Raw genomic sequence first — 20,301 nt, forward strand, 5'->3', positions numbered from 1 at the left:
CCCCCGGCAGCAACAGAAGATGACTGCATTCCAGCAGCAGCCACTAGGCTTCGGCCAGGTCAGTCCCCCTTTCTCTTCCAGGTTTTGGTTAAGTCATTCAAATCTAATTCTACCTGTATAATTTTACTTCGTTTACGTTTGAGTAATTTAGCAAATGGTCTTATCCAGAGCGACTTAAAGTTTGTAGTGGTGTGAAAAGGTTTCTCCCTCTCCTCTGCCCAGCCTCAGGTCCAGCAATACAGCTCCTGCCACAAGGAGTGGAATGTAAACAATGGGCTGCATCGGCGGCCGCACGCTTACATCCCTCCCACGGTGCACGGCCCCCAGGCCGCCCTGCTCTCCTATCCTCCCTCGGCGCCCGTCGCACACCTCCTGGCCTCGCCCTGCGCCCAGCGGCCCGTCCTTCAGCCCGCTTACGGCATCTCCCATCCTGGCAGCATTGTCCACCATGTGACCATGGGCATCAACAACCGGCTGCTGCCCTCACCCACCATCCACCACCAGGGCCAGTTCAAGCCCTTCTTTCCCCCACACTCCTACATTGCCTCGCCAGCCTATACAGGCTTCCCCCTCAGCCCCACCAAACTCAACCAGTACCCTTACCTCTGAGCACCAGCCGCCCAGAGCCATAGACCAGCAGGGGCAGCCAGCAGTGACAATGACAACCAAGGCCTTCATCTGTCTCCCCACCCCCCCACCCCAAGGCTTCAACAAATCATGTTGGTTGATGGTGGTGGTGGTGATGATGATAGAATTTCAACCTTAAGCTGTAAAAAAAAAAAAAAATTAAGAAAGAAATTAATCAATCAATGATTAAGAAATTCTCACTTTTAATGAGTTTTTGCACATTTGCTCTACAGTGTCATTTGGATTATAAGTCTCACAGTACAATACAGTCTCACAGTACAATACAGTCTCACAGTACAGTAGTCTCACAGTACAGTAGTCTCACAGTACAGTAGTCTCACAGTACAGTAGTCTCACAGTACAGTGTAGTCTCACAGTACAGTACAGTCTCACAGTACAGTACAGTCTCACAGTACAATACAGTCTCACAGTACAGTAGTCTCACAGTACAGTACAGTCTCACAGTACAGTACAGTCTCACAGTACAATACAGTCTCACAGTACAGTACAGTCTCACAGTACAATACAGTCTCACAGTACAGTAGTCTCACAGTACAGTAGTCTCACAGTACAGTACAGTCTCACAGTACAATACAGTCTCACAGTACAGTAGTCTCACAGTACAGTAGTCTCACAGTACAGTAGTCTCACAGTACAGTGTAGTCTCACGGTACAGTACAGTCTCACGGTACAGTACAGTCTCACAGTACAGTACAGTCTCACAGTACAATACAGTCTCACAGTACAGTACAGTCTCACAGTACAATACAGTCTCACAGTACAGTAGTCTCACAGTACACATTGTTCTCCTTAATTTTCTCAACCCCGTTTCTCCCCTCTTTCTATATTGCCTTCCATCTAGCATGTGTGCTAGTCACATCACTCGTTAATCCATCCCAGTCTCCAGTGCTAGGACAGTAGATGAGTCTCCGTTGATTCGTTGTGGTGTAAAGGTGTTACCGAGGGTTTCCTAATGACATAGGTGTTTTCAGTGTGTACTGTCAGTGGTCTGAAAAGGTTGTTCCACACGCTGCATGGCTTCGCATGGGAAAAATAACTTAGTAGAGTCGTTGACAGACGGTTAGATGTCACTCTTTCTATGTGTACTGTGAGACGTACTACATCGTAACCTGTTCCCACACCTACTAGTGCCTTCAATATCTGAGGTTGTTAATGTTACTTCTGGCGTATATAGATAAATATATAATGTACTGGATTGCAGCACTTGAATATCTGATTATTTTCACTCAGATATGCTTTTGCCTATCAGATAATCAAATAAGTCATTCTTATTTGGGCTCATTGTATTTTGGGGGTAGTTAAAGATTCACTATGCAGAAATCGCTCTGCCATTTCCTGATTGCAAAAATTCTAATAGTTTGCCTAATTTCAGTTTGCGACAAAACAAGCAAGTATAGTGTAGTAATATGTGTAGATAATCATTGTACCATCTAAACCGCTGTGAAATATATTTTCCATAACCAAAAATATTGTATTTTTAGCTGTTTGAAGCTGGTGTACAAAAAACAAAACTTAAGAACGGGAAGCATAGAAATAGCACACACAGAACATAGCTACTGATTTCTTAGACTTGCTTTCAATGAGAATGACAGATCTATAACACACATTTCTATATATGTGAATTTGGTCAGGTAGCCCAAAAAGTTACATATTACAGCTTTAAGCTTATTTTATGCTTTTCTGAGGCAAATGTTTATTTGGTTTTGGACTTTTCCTGAATGAACTAATGTACAAACAAAAGTTGAATGATTTAATATTTGATCATCAATTTCTAGTCACTAAGTACTTAATTACTAACAGTATTGACACTGTTTATTGGAACTGCAATACAATCTAGATATAGCCGCTGGTTTGCTGTGTTATTGTATTTACAGCCTTTTTCTTAGTGTAATACCGGTGCGGGGCATGACATTGACTATAAACAAACATGCAAATAGTTGGTTGATTCTTTGTATGATCTCATATCTTCAGAAAAACTATAGTGTTTGATATACCGTCTATGAACTTTCTGTATCATTGCTGGACTATGTAGTGCTTGACAAGGTGTATTGGTTAAGTGCAATTTCCGCATTAGACAACTTTTACTTTATTGTATTGTTCCATTTGTTGAGGTTTGTTAATGTCAACTGCTTATTTTATACATTCTGTCAGGGAGGAAATATATTTTGTGTGAATTGTTTGTAATTGCTAGCGTGTGCATTAGATTTTTGTATTTTCTTACTTTCAAATGAAAAGGCTTTTTCAGCACCAAAGACTGTAATTCATCCTAAGCAAGGTAGCTACTCTTTCTTTTCCGATTGTCTTCAAGTATACTGTAGTCATGAAGATGGAATATATTAAGAAAATATATATTTAAAATAGGTTTATTTTAAGCATTTTGGGCAAGTTATATCATATCTTGAATGCATCATAGATAAGCTGCTATGTACTGATTGCCACTTCAAAATAGCTGTGAATTTAGGGGATTAATTTAGTTCTTACTCTGCATTCTTACTTTTGTATAGTTCTAATTACCATATATTGGAAGTGGGTTTTATTTGAGTATAGAGTATACTGAATGGCATTAAGACTTGTTAGTGCCTCAGTATATTTGCTTTGATGTTTGAAGTGTGATTGGAACTACTGTATTGCAAGTAATAGAATTAAGTGTTTTTATTTTTTGTTTTGTTTGTGTGCATATAGCATCAGTATTTTATCTTTTTAATTATAGGTTGGGTTCATTGCATACAGTAATTGTGTTGTCGATTTTAGTTATTGGTCTGTTAACATCCTGAAAAGCCTAAAGATTATTCACATTATTGATAGAAATTTCTATATTACCATACAGATGTATTTACTGCAACACCTCTATTTGGTCCTCATCTTTACATTGGGCTATAGAGACGCCTTCACACATGTAATATTTGTTATGAAACACATCAGTAAGCACTTGTTAAACTTTCAATAAGCTCATCAGGTTCGGGTTGGGGCAAAATCCCACACAGTTCATGAAATTGCCATGGTCTATAAACTGTTTGACTATATGATTTTTCTAGCCATCTATTTTAAGCCTATGAACATTTTCTGAACCCACTTTTTGTATCTAAAGTGGATTGTGACAGATTTTCTACTGATTATTCTTACCTATTCATAATGTATCGATTGAGGCATATGGGTGTGATTTTTATTTTTTTCTGTCATAACTAATTAATCCAAACAAGGGCAACTGTCAAATGATGACAGATTGTATTTTCCCCTTTCAAATCTTGCTAGCCCTTTTGTAGTCTTTCATTACATTGTGGGCCGCGATAGATTTAATCTGTTTACTCACTAGCCCCCCCCAACTCCAGACACACAAATTTCATTTTTCTCATTCTGACAGTGTCTACAACTAGTGCCTTTTCAAATTGTGGTCAAGAGAAGAACTGTTGGTTGATAACTCCATGACCCCTAGTCAGTCCCCTCTCCTGCAGAGGCAAGGGCTGGCAGTAGAGTCAAATGTGGATGCTCCTCAACAGAGTGGAGTTTTTCCCACCAGAGCAGTAGGATGTTAGGATTATGCAGCCTCATGTTTTATAAGGATTTCTGCAGCCTGTTCAAGTCCTCATGTTTGGCACATTTGCCACGAAGTGAGAAAGCACTGCTTTTGGACTCAAGTGTACAACTTAGTAGAGCTGACAAACACAATGCATTCTTCTCGCTGAGGAGCTCTTCTGGGAGATGGCTGTTATCTTCAGATCACTCAATCCCAATGCTCAACCCTAAACATATGGTCAGAATCCATATAGCTTTTTTACAGAATATAAAAAGACAATTATTCTTAGTCAGGGAATATTTTATACACTTCAAACACTCAACACAGTTCTATCTCTTATTGGACATGCACAAATGCAAAGCTTTATATACACTGTGAATGTATTTGTGGAGTTGAATTATTTTTGGGGTTTGCAGACATGACAATGTTTTTGTTGCATTTTTTGGTGGCTACAGAGATTTCTATTCTGTATATGATAATCATCCATATAGCAGCATCCGTTTTGATTGATCACTTGTTGGTATTTGCTTTAACAACCCACATACACAAAGATTAGGTCCAAGGTTGTCACGTAACAGTCTATACTGCAACTAATGTATTTTATGACTTGCTATATAATTAATTCAGGGTCTTTGTATTGTCCAATATGCTACTGTATTAGTCTTCAATCCTTTCCACTTGGTTTGATTGCTTTGGATCTTGTTTGCAGTTATTTCACCTGTTAGTATAAGTTGTATTACACTTCAAGTTATTGGGGAATACGCGTAAACACAGCATATAGACTTGATTGCTATATTGGAAGTGTTTCCGTTTTAATATGTGTAGTTTCTGTGGCTTTATTATTTTTATTTGCTTTTGATTTTATGCTACACTAGTTTGGCATGTAGCAACTGCACTGTGCAATATAATATGAGGACTGGGAAAATTGATTATTTTGGATGTAATGTCTCTTCCAGTTTGCGGTCGTATTTCTCTCTAGTTCTCAGTGATTTCAATGTGACCAAGCCTTATGTACTTTGTCACAAAAAGCGGGTTTTCCTAGTGACTATTGGGGAGTGTCAAATTAAGAATTGATGGTGTACTATTGTAAAGATTCACCTTGAATAAAAAAAATATTGCTTCAGCCTTCTTGTGACTTGTATGTTATGTGTAGTACAATACAGTTCAGGGTTTCTCTCCCCCCGTGCATGTTTTGGTTTTTGCCCTAGCAATACACAGCTGATTCAAATAACCAACTCATCAAGCTTTAATTTCAATCAGTTGAAGTGCTAGGGCAAAAACCAAAACGTGCACCCAGTGGGGGCCCCAGGACCGAGTTTGGGAAACCCTGCAGTAGTTGATGAAACTGGGGTCCAAGCCAATAGCACCACCCTGTGCAAGCAGAGTAGAAGTGCAGTACCCGTATTTTAACTTATTGAACATGTGCATAGGGCAGGTTACATACGTCACATTGATTTACTTGACAACGTTCCTCAGCTGATGCCTGGAGTGTTCTAAATTGTAGCAGACGTTAATATAGGCTGACATTTCGAAACCAGACACATTTTTTAAATAACATGTAGTTTATGTGATGCTGTTCTCAACCCTGATCTCAATGTCTCATCACTAATGTATGCGATGCCATTGGCTAACCCTGGCCACAGCTAGTGACAACCTGTCCTTTGAAGCTACATGTTCATTTACGCAGATTTATGCAAATCCAATTGGTAATCGAATTATGATAATCAAGTTTAAATAGGAACTATTTCGAATCGGTTTAGTGTTTTCTTATTTTGGTTTGCCATCAATACCACAAGGGGGCGTCTTACTGTGAGGAGATTTGCAAATATTTTTGCAGTCAACTCTAGCGTCACGCCGCGACGTGATATTTTTTCCTAATGAAATGACGGGTTCGACTTGTAAATATTCCGACGCGGTAGCATTATTTATCACTTTTGCGTTTTGAACGGGAGCCGTTTCCGTCCGAATGATTAAATGTACTCCTATGGTTATGAGTGCATTTTAGATTTTTCGTAAATAATCGCTTATTACGCGTTAGCAGGTCTACGTGGCGCATGGACAGTTGGCTACAGACGCATTACACACAAGTTTCAATGCTGCCGCTTTCTGTCAACCTCGGGGAGAGGCTTACGGAGAACATCTTCCGCAGTGAAAGATTAATCAAATGTATCTGTCAATATTGAGACTGTTAGATGTATCAAGGATAAACAAATGGCTTCAAAACATGTGCGTAACAGCCTCGAGGATTTAATTGTCAGCGGAATAAACAATGCACGCGCGATTGGCTCGATTGAATGGATAGGTGTAGGAATGGGATCCACCTTATGTTTCCAGAAAAACGGAAAGACATTGGGACTGGATCGAATGTGGACTAAATGTATTTTATCAGTTGGAATGGTTTTGCTTTTAATGCAGTCTGTCCTAGCTGCTGATGGTAAGACTTATTATTTGGTTGTTGACAACCTGTTCGAGTAATATTTTCTTGCTTGGTAGGACTAACTAATTGATATTCATCGAGATGTTAGGCTGTATATGACCTGTAGGTGGATGGGGATTGTATTATATAAATATCTCAAATTGGTTGCTCTTTTCTAGTGGAACTCTTCGTACCCTGTCCCTATGTTATGACCATCGGTGCACACGCGGATAATGACATTCAAACATTTAGAATGTATGCTAGTGGTTTATTGTGCGTAATCTAAATGATTACGCACAATAATCTGATTGCGCCTATTTTTGCTTTAAGCAAACACATTCAGGCAATTAGACATTCTAAATCAATATGATTGTTGATTTTGTAATGTGGCCTCCCAGCCTCTTGTGTTTTTCGAAGGAAGAAAACCGCTGGAGTGGCCTTTGTGCAGCAGTCAAGACTGCAACGAGGGCAATTATAATTACGCGTCTTACTTATTTGATCGACAGTGATGGCAACATTTGTGGCGGTCACTTACCTTCTAGAAATAACATAACGTGTGGAAGTTTCATAGTCATCATTTATAAAGGATGGATGATGCTGTCATAAGAAGCAAAATGCCACTAATGAGATTTGTTTTTATTTTCTGCCTTGGACCTGGTGCTTATAAGGCATAAGCCTATAATTTGACCATGGGTCGTGGTTTTCACCTAATTTTACCTTTCCAATGTGTTGTTTTTCTCTACATTCATGTAGGAAAAACATATTGCGAATCAGCCATAGGCCTGCCCTTGCCCGAGCCCTAGCCTTTATATTTTCAAATCCTCTCAGATTGCTATTATATCCCCCTCTTCCTCCATTCATAAAACCATATTTGAATATCTTGGCATTTGGCTATGGTCAGGGGCCAGATCCACTTGTGGATGTGAGGATGAGGTGTTTTTTCTTTAATGAGCTCACAGAGCTGTACCATTAAGTCAACATGGAGCCAAATGTGCTGTGTTGCCATGGGAACTGATCTGCCTAACACTTCTTTTTTCCTGCCCTATAGCATCTACATAACCAGTACAAACTCCAATTTGGTCTGCTTTTAGACAATAGCTTAAGATTGAATGCTGTGTGATTTGAATAGTGCATGCAAATGAAATGCTTCTCCGTGTAAATTATGGCAGAAAGGATTTCACACTGCTCAACAGCAAACAACAGGCATTTTTGAGATACAGTCAAATGCATGCCTAGGCCTATACCCTTTCATTAGCAAGAAAACACTATTTTGTGCTCCATTTTATTTCCAATATTTTTCTACCAATTACACACAACTACACCTTTCACACTTCTTTAACCAGGCTTTTCAAGCTGTGGTCACGTCATGCTATATCAACATTGATGTGGAGAAAAGCGCAGCAAACTGGTCTTGAAATAGGCTGCTGCATGCTGTTGTGCTCATAGAATACATTAACAACCAGGAACCCACTACTGGTTTAGTGGGTTGTAATCAGATGAAAAGCCAGTGAATGTATTTATTTATCACTGAGTATGACGACAGCTGCTGCTGGTCACCAGGCAATGAATGCCCAATAATAATTAATCTTGTCTTCATCAATTACTGATCAATTATGCTAACCAGGACTCCCAATCTGCTGATAATGGCTTTCAGTCTTTCTGTATTTGATGCATGCTGCTCCGGTTGGATTTCTCCTTGGTATTCTTTATGAACAATTTGCAGCTCAAAGGATGGTGGGAAAATGTGGGCCCCTCTGTTGTGTCCTGCTTGTTAGCCCCTTATACAATCCCATAATAAGATGCCCACAATTTGGTTTATTCCGCAAGCAAGTATTAAGAGTTGGGTTGCTTGGGAGCCCTTTTAAGAGAGCAGCCTAAAACATGGCCTGTACAACACCTTTCCCATACTCTGCTGTGCTTCATTAGGGCGATTGCCTGTGCTGTGGAAGTGAATTATGCATTGCTAGATCTTAAATAGATATTTCCCTTTTACATTAAATACATTATGCATGGAAAGCCTCTATAAAGCATGTGGGTAGGATGAGCTTGTTGGCTAATTTGATTTCTAATTCCGATTTAGGTATAGTACTTATTTATTTACTTATTTAGTACTTATTTATTCCTGATCTTTGGGGGATTTTATGTAGTGTTCTGAACAGGAGAGTGTGTTCGAAACACAGTAATGATGTGCTAACACCTTGATGCAGAATACTTAGTTCATATGCACAGTACATTATACTGTATGCATATGTAATACATGTTATTACTTAAATACATGTTAGTATATTATACTGTGTGTGCATGTGTGTGTTTTCCAAATGTCTGTGTTTTGAAGCCAGGGTTTTCTAAACTCGGTCCTGGGGCCTTGTTTTTTGCCCTAGCACTACACAGCTGATTCAGATAATTAAACCTTGATGATAAGTTGATTATTTGAATCAGCTGTGTGTAATGCTAGGCAAAAACCAAAACGTGCACCCATGGAAGGCCCCAGGACAGAGTTTGGGAAACCCTGTAGATGCCTACTACTCTGCTGCATAGCAGCTCTAAGTCCAGTTACTGTGTGATTATGTTCCCTTTTTAACACTGTAATTCTATCATAGGGACACGTAAAAGTTTCTCAAAACTGTTTGACAAGCTTAATGTCCCTGGAGATTGTCCATCAAAAAGCTATGTTTTGTAAATTTAATTTCTGTCATAAGGGAATAGCGTTGACCCCAAACCAACACATTAGGTAACAAGAATTTTACACTAAAAGTCTCATGAAAATGCAATCAATCCCTTTAAGATTAAATTACGAATATCCAGATGGATTTATGTCTCTGTCTCCTTGAGCAGTTCTGAACTCACAATGTATTAGAACGCCCTCTCGTCATCGCTCACAGTGACTACTGTGTGACGGCCTTGATAGATGCTGTCTGCTATGTAGCAGCAGTTGTTCAATTTGTGTTGGCCTCGGAGGCCTCAGTACTGACTGAAGAGAGAAACACCAAGAGAAGGGCTGTCTTGCCTCATTGTAGACCTGAGCAGACCAGGAGATCAAACTGAAAGAAACTGAAACAGGAACAGACAAAAATAACTGCTTTGATTCATTTCAGCACTACCTTACAGTAGCCGTGTGTAGTTATTTATTTGGCACAGCTTAAATATAGGGCTTTGCAACAGTGCTGTATACCTTGAAGGTAAAGCAAACAAAACCTGTCTGGAACAACCCCAATTACATTTTAGTTTGGAATATATACATTTTTTTTACTGCAGCTTTAGCGTCCGTTTAGAAGCCACTTTTGTATCCTCAACCGCCGGAGAGCTGCGAAGATGCTGCTCACTGTATGACTGTGTCTATTATGTAATGGGAAAGGATAACCAAATGAGTTCTGGCCTTTTAGCTCATCTAATGAATACTATATGCCATGGAATCAGTGACACTGACCATAAGAGCCATTTAACACATGTTTCCTATGATGGGATGGAGAGTCACATGATCATGGGTGACCTCTATCAGATTAATGCTTCTGATTCCTGAGACAATAATGAAATGGCTTCTGTGCTCACACCATATGCACCTGCAAATCTCCCACTACGGTAGCTTATGAAACAGTGCTTTGACCACAGTAGGGGGCGAGAAAGGGCAAAGCATAGCCAGTGGTTCCTTATTGGACCTGTTGAGTCACATGGGGTCCTGCAGCAGTTTTGGCATTTATTAAATAAAAAATCAATGCATACTTTTATGTTCAAAGTCTATCAATCGAAGTGTTCACTCTTCCCTGGGATAGGCTGTAGCTAGGGGCTTTCGTGATTTACTGTTGGTGTTTGGCCGCTTGAGTCAATAAACATTTGTGCATGCGTTTGTCACTTAGCTAAAGTCAGGTGACTGACTTTGTCCTAAATTCTTTCTACCCTCAGTGCCAGTTCTGACAGTTGATCGTAGTGACATTACTGTGAATTCTTCACATGCTATCTACATTTGAAAGAAGCTATAAGAAATTATCTAACACTTTTAAGAATTTGAATCAGGATTGAAAAAATATTCTGATAATAACAATTTTGCTTATAGTAGGCTACTGTAAGCAAGTCAAATTTAAAACTTGCAGTTTTTTGTTGAAATGTTTTAATGAAAATGTTCACTAAATATTTATTTTTGTATGATCAGTAACACATATGCCCTACACTAATTGTAATTAATGTCAGTATCTTGTTTTGTCAAAAGGCCATACGTTGTTTCTAATTCATTGGGTTGCCTTTAGGGTTGGTCTTGTGTGTATGTATGACTTACTCACATGGACAGGATATTGTCTGTCCGAGGATCAGTAGGCTCCAAAGAACAATTCAACAACAACTAATGCAGAGTGAAACTAACTTTCCCAGTGCTTAGGTCTTACTTCTGGTCCCCTGAGGTCAGTTTTGACTCCTCAGATATGAGAAATACATTTTCTCGCTGCTCTTTTGGAGTGTGGTGCTGGAAGAGCAAGATGCTCATCCACTTTTAATATGGTTATGATTACCTGCTGCACCCCTGGGACTTGAAGCTGCTGCTTCGTGGCAAAGCCAAGTGCATCAAAAGGTGTTTCTTAGGATGCACTGAGGTGAAGGAATCTCACATGCTCTCTCTTGCGGGAGCTTAGAAAGCTCTCAATATTTCAGTCCCTGGCTGCTGTGACGCTAACCAGAAGAGAAGGCTACATAGCCAAACTGAGCCAGACTCCGAATATAAAACAAACAAGGCCTGTTGAAATCCATGCTCCATCTATTGCTGTTATTCATTATCACTGTCACACAAGCCATCAGGTTTGTTGTGGAAAGTGAACATGGTAGGATCCGGATTTCTTTGTTTGCCAAGGTGGATTCAGGGTGATGTAATGGTGTTTGCTGTGTCCCCTTTCTGTGTTTCCTTTCATAAGCTACAGTGCTAGACTAGAGCTCCCCCAGCAGCATCACATGGCTGTCTTTCTCCCTTCAAGTCAAAGGCATGCAGCAGAAAGACCAAAGAGCCTCCTCAGTGCCTGCCTGCCTGCCTGCCTCACAACAGTATGGCCAGATTGTCAACTGCATAATTTTCCACTCTGCGCATGTCCTTATGTGACCAATTTAAAAATTGTTGTGGCTCAGAATGTCTTACTCTCGCTTTGTTTTTGCTAGACTGCCTGACCTACCCCGAGCAAGGGAAATGGTCACATGACTGTCTAGTCACATGAGACCCAGTAATGCCTGCACAGATTTTATTTTATATTTTATTTTTGAAAAAAGAGCTGCTAACATTCTGCATCAGTGACATCACAACCAAGTTTTGTTTATCACATTCTGAAAGCATCCTTCATCTGCAATATGCTAGTTACCTTGTTTAGTCCTCCAATGGAATGCATTAACACCACATCTTTTTAGTTTGTGGTTTAAAGCTTCCCAGGTAGGCTTATTAGTTGTTGTTTTTTGCAGTCTTGTGTCATGATAATACAGTTGTACTAATGCATTTATACAAATCTTCAAAAATCAATGAGTACTACCGGTGTATGTATCATTAATTTAAATGACCGTTAGGAAATATTGCAGACTGTGGCTTTAAGTGTGTGACAACTGAAGTGCCAGAGTATGTCCATCATATTCTCCCAGGACCCAGGAGTGGGATCACTCCAATATATGTCACCCACAGGGCCTGGGCTCCAACAAGAGATGAAACAGAATATGGTACTTTGTTTGTTCAGCAGCTGAATCTTTTTTACAGCTGTCTTTACCAGCGTGTGTGCAGCACTGTCACGTCATTGGCTTTTTTCAACCGTCTAAAAACATTTAATACCCTCCTTAATCATAAGCTGTGCAAAGCTCAGGCTCTGGTTTGACTTTAGTTTGGCATTGATATGAGTTAGCGTGCTGTAAATGGAAAGGGTTTACTGCGATAACGTAATACTGTGCTCCTATAAGTCTATCTTCAGCTCTTCATTTATGGTAATGTGTTACCTGAGAGACTGGCACAGTCTTTCAATTTTTCATGCATGCAATTACAGTAGCCTATGTGGTTTAATGCTTTTACATTTTCTATTCTACTGATTAGTAATATTTCATGACTACTAATTACCGTACTATTGAATTATTGTGAATATAATTCCATTAACTCTATAGCTGGAACAACACCTCTTAAAAGGCAGTGTTGTTGCTATGCTGTGTCTACGGATGCATGCTGAGATGCAGTGTGACCACACTTAGCAGGTGTCTGTGGAATACCACTCAGGGTAAACAGAAGACATATTATTCTGTTGTGTTTGACAAACAAAACTGTGAAATATCAGCTGAACTTGCATATAGCTCAGAGCTCAAATCTGCCAGCCATACTGTCACTGCTGTATGCCCTCTGTCCGTACTTTATGATTCAATTTCCATATCTGCCTTATCTTGAACTAAGAGGACATAGCTGTGATAAAACATAGCCTAAGGAGTATGTTTGTCAAACTGGTTGAAAAATAAACGTGTCTTAAATGTGTGTAGCTTTGCTAAATGCAATAAAATGTGGAACATATTTTTTCATTTTTCATATTCACGTTTCCTATGTTTTGCTCGTGGAATAAATGTTTTTAATCAGCCTTTAAGGTGAATATTTAATTGTTGCCTTTGGGACCTGTAATCTTCCTGAAAAACACTGTAAAAGTGTTACTTGCTCTGTACTGTAGATCCACTATTTAACCCAGAGAGACAGATGGACACTATGAATAGTTTCAGGAAGTGTGTATCTGTCCATCCTGTTGGAAAGATGTCACTCCATGGAAAGCACACCACATTGTCTCAATGGGTTTAATTTCACTTGGACACTTCCCCAGCGCCCCCTCCTCACCACCTGCGCCTAGGATGGTGGTTGCACCATGTTTCTCCATGTTTCCCTCTTTCCTGCTCCAACGGATCAGTGTTCTGAATGGGCAGAGCATCTTCATGAACCCCAGGATGGCTGGAGCAGTCGTGTTGTCATATGAACCCAATTGCTGTCCACTGCCATGGCTCAGCCTCTCAGTGATCTCTCAGTGCTTCTGACCGAGGGCCCCATATGTTGGTCCCTGTCAGAGCAGGTGGCTTTCTGTGGGGGGTTAGGATAGATACAGGAAAGGTCTTCAGTGTGTCATGTCTTGAAGACACCAAATGCTGTCACACTCACACTTCTGAGCTTATAGGGTCTTATCAAATGAATATCTACTGTTAGGGTTGGCAATAAAGAACGTGCAAACTCATTGTCATATATATTCATGGAGGGCTTTTGATTATTGGTTTATCAGAGCTTTTTATAGGATTAATTGCTGCTAGTTCTTGGTAGACTCATTGTTTGAGATGAACAGTTCAGTGGGTAGCATTAATGGGAGACAGTGGGATTGCATCCTGGGGATGTAGGCACAGGTCTGGTTGTACAAAGCCCGCCTGATTCGGAAATCCTTCCTTTTAGTTGAACAATCCTCAGATGAATCAGTTGAGAATGTGGTGTATGCTCAGAATGGAAGTACAAATGCGCTCTGGAGGTTTGCCAGTATTTCACCGGCTGCCTTCCAGAAGGCAATAAACCCTGCTTGCTGCCCGTTCCTCATCGTTCACTTGTGCTGAGGAAAGGTGCCTTTGAAAACACCACCACCGTATCAGCACAGATTCCATGCGCTAGCTTTCTCTCGTAGGTTGAGATTATATGTTTTTAAATCACAGCAGCTGCTTATGTGTGCCCCAGATATGTACTTAACATCTAAATTAATTCCCTATGCTTATCCTGAACAAAATATAAGTGACCTATTTAAGATTATGTTCCCACTGTCACAGTTTCATAATACTGCTCCCGGATGACTAAGAAGTGTTTGTGTCCTCACATGTTCTGCTCCTTTTGGGAAGTCAGTTTCTCCCCGCACCACTCATGTTGTTGACAGGAGGGCACGGCCAGGCTGCTATTTGAATAACAATATTTCATATTTTCAAGATGCAGTTATAGATTGAGTCGATGTTGATGAGAAACATGGGAGACAGTCAAGACGTCATCATCAGGCCTCTGGGATTGATGAGTCAAATAGAGAATGAATACGTTCCTCCCTTGTTAAGTCCAATCTCTCTCCTCGTTTTCCAGATGAAGGGCGCTACAACGGGTCATCAGGACATGCATCTCTGCCTCAGGACCCAGCTGTGACCTCTAACCTCTCTGCCAGGGCAACGCCAGTGGAGGACGGGCCCCTGGCACCTCCAGTCGAGCCCACAGACCCATCAGACCCATCAGGGGCGACAGCAGAGAGCACCAGAGAGAAGCCAGGGTTCTCCTCTGTACTGACCCTGCTGGCTAGCTCAGACCAAGAGCCACAGGCCCCAGTGCAACCATCAGTACTAGCTAATGCCTCCTCAGCCTCCTCCTCAGTCTCCTCCTCAGCCATCAACAATGACAATCAAACAGCTGGAACAACAGCCCCTGTAGCCAACAGCACCTCAAACACCAGCTCAGGTAGGACCCAAGTTCAAACAGTAATCCACCCCATCTAATAGAATTTAAATAATATCATCCGTAATGCCTCATGACTGTGGTTAGTGTCTACAGACTAGAGACTTTGTTTCCTTGTCCATCATCATCATCTGCACGTTCATTCCCTCAAAATCCATTTAATTTAATTTGGTCCAGCTCAGTTCCACATCACCCTGTCCCATCCCCTCCATCGTCTACCTCCCCGGTGCCTGCTGCTTCTTCCAGTCTGACATCATCCTCACAGTATGTGACATCATCAAAATGGGACATTATTCACCTGATATGAATGACCAGATGTGGCATCATCTAAACGCTGTTCGTTGTCTCATTGCAGAGGAGGCGGTCAGCAGTTTGCCTGCGAACCCAGATTTGCCTACAGTCCCAGCAGTTTCCTCTCTGGCCACACTGGGGGAGAGCGACTCCACCCTCCCAGACAATGTGACTAGTCCTTTCTCCACTCACACATGGAACACCACCACACCTGCAAGGGCTGACACCAACACCACTACACCATCCACCACAGCAGCACACACCAACCCAACACCAGACACTGTGACCAATGAAAGTCTACAGCTCACGACTGTGACCACAACGACCGTAACGCCCCTGACCGTGACCACCACAACTTTGACACCCCAGACCACTACCGCTTCGACCACAGAGGCGGTTACGACCATACCCAGGACCACTACAACCACACAGGAAGTGACCAACATCCAAGAGACTACATTGATGACAACCACAACTGACCCACCCACCACGACGAACACAACCACAAGTGCTCCCGCTACCACAACCGCTCCCACTACAATTACAACTACCACTGCACCGACCACCACTTTGACTGTCCCCACCACCACCACAGAAACCACCCCTGGACTGACCACAACTGAACCTCCTCCCACCAGTGCTGAAGAGGAAATTCAACCATGTAACATCACTGAGAAGACCTGGGTCAAAACAGGTATGGGCTCTCAGTTCAAAGCTCAGTTTGAACAACCTTTCACTAACATACACTGTGTTGTTTCTTTGAGTTGTTACAGTATTTTTACCACCATAATAAAAGTCCTCTGGTTCCTTCCAAAGGATTTCCTATCATTCACGTCCAGAAGACTGACACACCTCATATCTGTGTTTTCCTCCACAGTGTTGTCCATGCAGTTGAGGAGGAACAGGCTTGATATCATCGTGAGGCAGAATCTGTCTAAAGGACTCACCCATGCTCTACAGAGGGCCTTCAATGACACCAGTGTTTATGTCCAGGTCAGTATTTGACTGTCCTCTACTCTCTGTGTTAGGATGCTGTTACTGCTGCACTGTAACTGGAGAAGAAAATCTACATCAAATACAGTATGTGCCATAGTCCTGTTCAAATATTGCATCATCCATCTTCGCACTGTTGAAAAGCATTTGGTATTAGTTATAGTAGCTGGCTACTCACGGTATAATAATAATAATAATAATAATAATAATAATAATAATAAAGAATTAGGTGCTTACATTTGTCCTATTTCACACATGTACAAGTGTGTATTATACACATGTGAATTGGAAATGTGTTTTTTGCATATCCCACACCCCCTGAGACACCCTCGGAGAGTGAGGTCACGGTCAGGGATCAGCCATTATTGATGGCGACCCTGGAGCAATTAGGGTGAGGTGCCTTGCTCAGGGGCACATCTACAGATTTTATTTTTCACCTAGTCGGCTCGGGGAGTCGAAACCAGCGACCTTTCGGTTACTGGCCCAACGCTTTTAACTGCTAGGTTACCTAGCGGTTAGGAACGTTGACATGGCCACTTCTAAAGGAACTATAGTGAGTGTATTGACTTATTCTTGCTCTCCTCTTAGCCTTATTATTCATGGGGTCCAATCTCTCACTGTGATAGCAGATGAGACTGAAGTGACTAATGATGAAAGGATTTCAATATGATAATAAATGGCCTCTTGAATTGTGAATAGGCTTTGCATTATAGAGGCTGTTAAGAGTATGTGAAGAGAATGGCTCTTATGGACCCTACCAGCTGAATGACTAAAACTCATTATTATCAGCGTTTCCTCTTCGGAAATGTCCATTATTCAGCTCTCATTCTCTCTGTCTGTTTCTCTCTGTCTGTTTCTCTCTGTCTGTTTCTCTCTGTGTGTTTCTCTCTGTGTGTTTCTGTGTCTGTTTCTCTGTCTGTTTCTCTCTGTGTGTTTCTCTGTGTCTGTTTCTCTCTGTGTGTTTATCTGTGTCTGTTTCTTTCTGTGTGTTTCTAACTACAGTGCTATGAAAAAGTATTTGCCCCCTTTCTAATTTTCTCTACTTTTGCATATTTGTGAAACTGAATGTTATCAGATCTTCAACCAAAACCTAATATTAGATAAAGGGAACATAAGTGAACAAATAACACAACAATTACATATTTATTTCATTTATTTCATAAACAAAGTTACGCAACACCCAATTCCCCTTTGTGAAAAAGTAATTGCCCCCTTACACTCTAACTGGTTGTGCCACCTTTAGCTGCAATGACTCCAACCAAATGCTTCCTGTAGTTGTTGATCAGTCTCTCACGTCGCTGTGGAGGAATTTTGGCCCACTCTTCCATACAGAACTGCTTTAACTCAGTGACGTGTGGGTTTTCAAGCATGAACTGCTCGTTTCAAGTCCTGCCACAACATCTCAATTGGGATTAGGTCTGGACTTTGACTAGGCCATTCCAAAACTTCCAATTTGTTGCTTTTTAGCAATTTTCATGTAGACTTGATTGTGTGTTTTGGATCATTGTCTTGCTGCATGACCCAGCTGCGCTTCAGCTTCAGCTCACAGACGGATGGTCTGACATTCTCCTGTAGAATTCTCTGATACAGAGCAGAATTCATGGTTCCTTCTATTAAGGCAAGTCGTCCAGGTCCTGAGGCAGCAAAGCATCCCCAAACCATCACACCACCCCCACCATGCTTGACCTTTGGTATGATGTTCTTACTGTGGAATGCAGTGTTTGGTTTTCGCCAGGCATAATGGGACCCATCTCGTCCAAAAAGTTGACTCAAGTTTGCCAAAAAGCACCTGGATGATCATCAAGACTCTTGGAAGAACGTTCTATGGACAGATGATTCAAAAGTATAACTTTTTGGACGACATGGTTACAGTAATGCCTGGCGAAAACCAAACTCTGCATTCCACAGTAAGAACATCATACCAAAGGTCAAGCATGGTGGTGGTGGTGTGATGGTTTGGGGATGCTTTGCTGCCTCAGGACCTGGACGACTTGCCTTAATAGAAGGAACCATGGGTGGTCCTCTGTAGCTCAGCTGGTAGAGCACAGCGCTTGTAGCGCCAGGGTAGTGGGTTCGATCCTCGGGACCACCCATACACAAAAATGTATGCACGCATGACTCTAAGTCGCTTTGGATAAAAGCGTCTGCTAAATGGCATATTATATTAGATTATTATGAATTCTGCTCTGTATCAGAGAATTCTACAGGAGAATGTCAGACCATCCGTATGTGAGCTGAAGCTGAAGCGCAGCTGGGTCATGCAGCAAGACAATGATCCAAAACACACAATCAAGTCTACATGAAAATTGCTAAAAAGCAACAAATTGGAAGTTTTGGAATGGCCTAGTCAAAGTCCAGACCTAATCCCAATTGAGATGTTGTGGCAGGACTTGAAACGAGCAGTTCATGCTTGAAAACCCACACGTCACTGAGTTAAAGCAGTTCTGCATGGAAGAGTGGGCCAAAATTCCTCCACAGCGACGTGAGAGACTGATCAACAACTACAGGAAGCATTTGGTTGGAGTCATTACAGCTAAAGGTGGCACAACCTGTTATTGAGTGTAAGGTGGCAATTACTTTTTCACACAGGGGAATTGGGTGTTGCATAACTTTGTTTATGAAATAAATAAAATAAATATGTAATTGTTGTGTTATTTGTCCACTTATGTTCCCTTTATCTAATATTAGGTTTTGGTTGAAGATCTGATAACATTCAGTATCACAAATATGTAAAAGTAGAGAAAATTAGAAAGGGGGCAAATACTTTTTCATAGCACTGTATGTGTTTCTCTTGTCTGTTTCTCTCTATCTATTTCTCTGTCTGTTTCTCTTTGTGTTTCTCACTGTTTCTCTGTCAGTTTCTCTCTGTGTGTTTCTCTCTGTGTGGTCCGCTCTGTCTGTTTCTCTCTGTCTGTTTCTCTCTGACTCTCAGTCCTCTGTCTCATCTCTCTCTCTCTCTCTGTCTCTCTCATCTCTCTCTCTCTCTCTCTCTCTCTCTCTCTCTCTCTCTCTCTCTCTCTCTCTCTCTCTCTCTCTCTCTCTCTCTCTCTCTCTCTCTCTGTCTAACTGATGGCTGACTCAAGTTTAAGTCCATTGATTTCCTGCCGGTGCTGTCTGTCTGTCTGTCTGTCTGTCTGTCTGTCTGTCTGGTGTGTGATTCAGTGGCTGCTACTCTATCGCAGGCCTCCTCTCCTCTCCCCATCAGAATCCATGTATTATTAGTGAGCCCGGAGGTGATCAGCGGGAGACAACACAAACACCAGCTGCATAGTTAGTGTGTCCGGGGGTAGCTAGCTAACACATACTGGTAGAGACTGGTGAGGAGTGGGTGGTACTACAAAGGGCCAGAGACACTAGCCTTGACCCATTGCTATTGTATTGGGTGTTAGCGATCAAGATATAAACAACATGTTTTCACTTCAGATTGAACGGGATCTCTGCAGCCCTCATAATGTCACCCTTGGGTACTATGTAGCCAGTGGGAAAACGGTCTACATAGCATCTGTGGTGGTGGAGACGGTGAAGGCCTATGGTTTTGACAAAGTCCTAGCAGACATCCGGAAGCACAGTCCTCTGGTGATGGCTGTTCTGGTCCCTGTGGCCCCCTGGGCCCCTAGCCTCAGTGTCCATCTGCAGCTTAAAACAGGTGAGGCTCATCAGGAACAACACTCCACATCCAACACAGTAACACTGCTGGATGATGTGACCGTGATTGTAGAGAATGTTGTACTGTGCTGTCATGTATTGTAACTGAATGTACTGTGCTGGTATATTGATTGTTGCTCTGCTGTTTTTAGTTCTCAGGTTTGTAGGCCCAGCGGACAACATCAAGTCCTGCAGTTTTGTTCAAGTGATGGAACAACGGCTGGAGAATGCGTTTGAGGAAGCTCAGGACAAAGTGCTGGAATCTTACAGCGGGCTTTCTGTTGAGGTACATTTATGACTTGGGGTCATATTCAATCACACACAATTAGCATAGTTGTTTAGAGGGTTGTATTTACTTCA

General features: G+C 41.6%; 2 protein-coding genes across 4 annotated transcripts in view; both read left to right on the top strand.

Annotated features, from left to right (window-relative positions):
• Positions 1-948, top strand: part of hipk3a (homeodomain interacting protein kinase 3a) — a 58,924-nt gene extending 57,976 nt beyond the window's left edge. Inside the window, exons 14-15 of the mRNA XM_045220862.1 lie at positions 1-58; positions 223-948. The exon at positions 1-58 is cut by the window's left edge and continues 73 nt beyond it. Coding sequence (XP_045076797.1) covers positions 1-58; positions 223-609 — 445 coding nt within the window. The 3' untranslated portion in view covers positions 610-948. The remainder of the gene's footprint in view (positions 59-222) is intronic.
• Positions 949-6,022: 5,074 nt separating this feature from the next.
• Positions 6,023-20,301, top strand: part of kiaa1549la (KIAA1549-like a) — a 40,247-nt gene continuing 25,968 nt past the window's right edge. For all 3 annotated transcript variants that reach the window (XM_041837852.2, XM_041837853.2, XM_041837855.2), the window contains exons 1-6: positions 6,023-6,596; positions 14,650-15,015; positions 15,368-15,997; positions 16,181-16,296; positions 19,720-19,942; positions 20,094-20,227. In XM_041837852.2, the coding sequence (XP_041693786.2) occupies positions 6,374-6,596; positions 14,650-15,015; positions 15,368-15,997; positions 16,181-16,296; positions 19,720-19,942; positions 20,094-20,227 (1,692 nt within the window). In that variant the 5' untranslated portion in view covers positions 6,023-6,373. The remainder of the gene's footprint in view (positions 6,597-14,649; positions 15,016-15,367; positions 15,998-16,180; positions 16,297-19,719; positions 19,943-20,093; positions 20,228-20,301) is intronic.

Source organism: Coregonus clupeaformis, chromosome 6 (genome assembly GCF_020615455.1).
Source record: "Coregonus clupeaformis isolate EN_2021a chromosome 6, ASM2061545v1, whole genome shotgun sequence".
Lineage (NCBI taxonomy): Eukaryota > Metazoa > Chordata > Actinopteri > Salmoniformes > Salmonidae > Coregonus > Coregonus clupeaformis.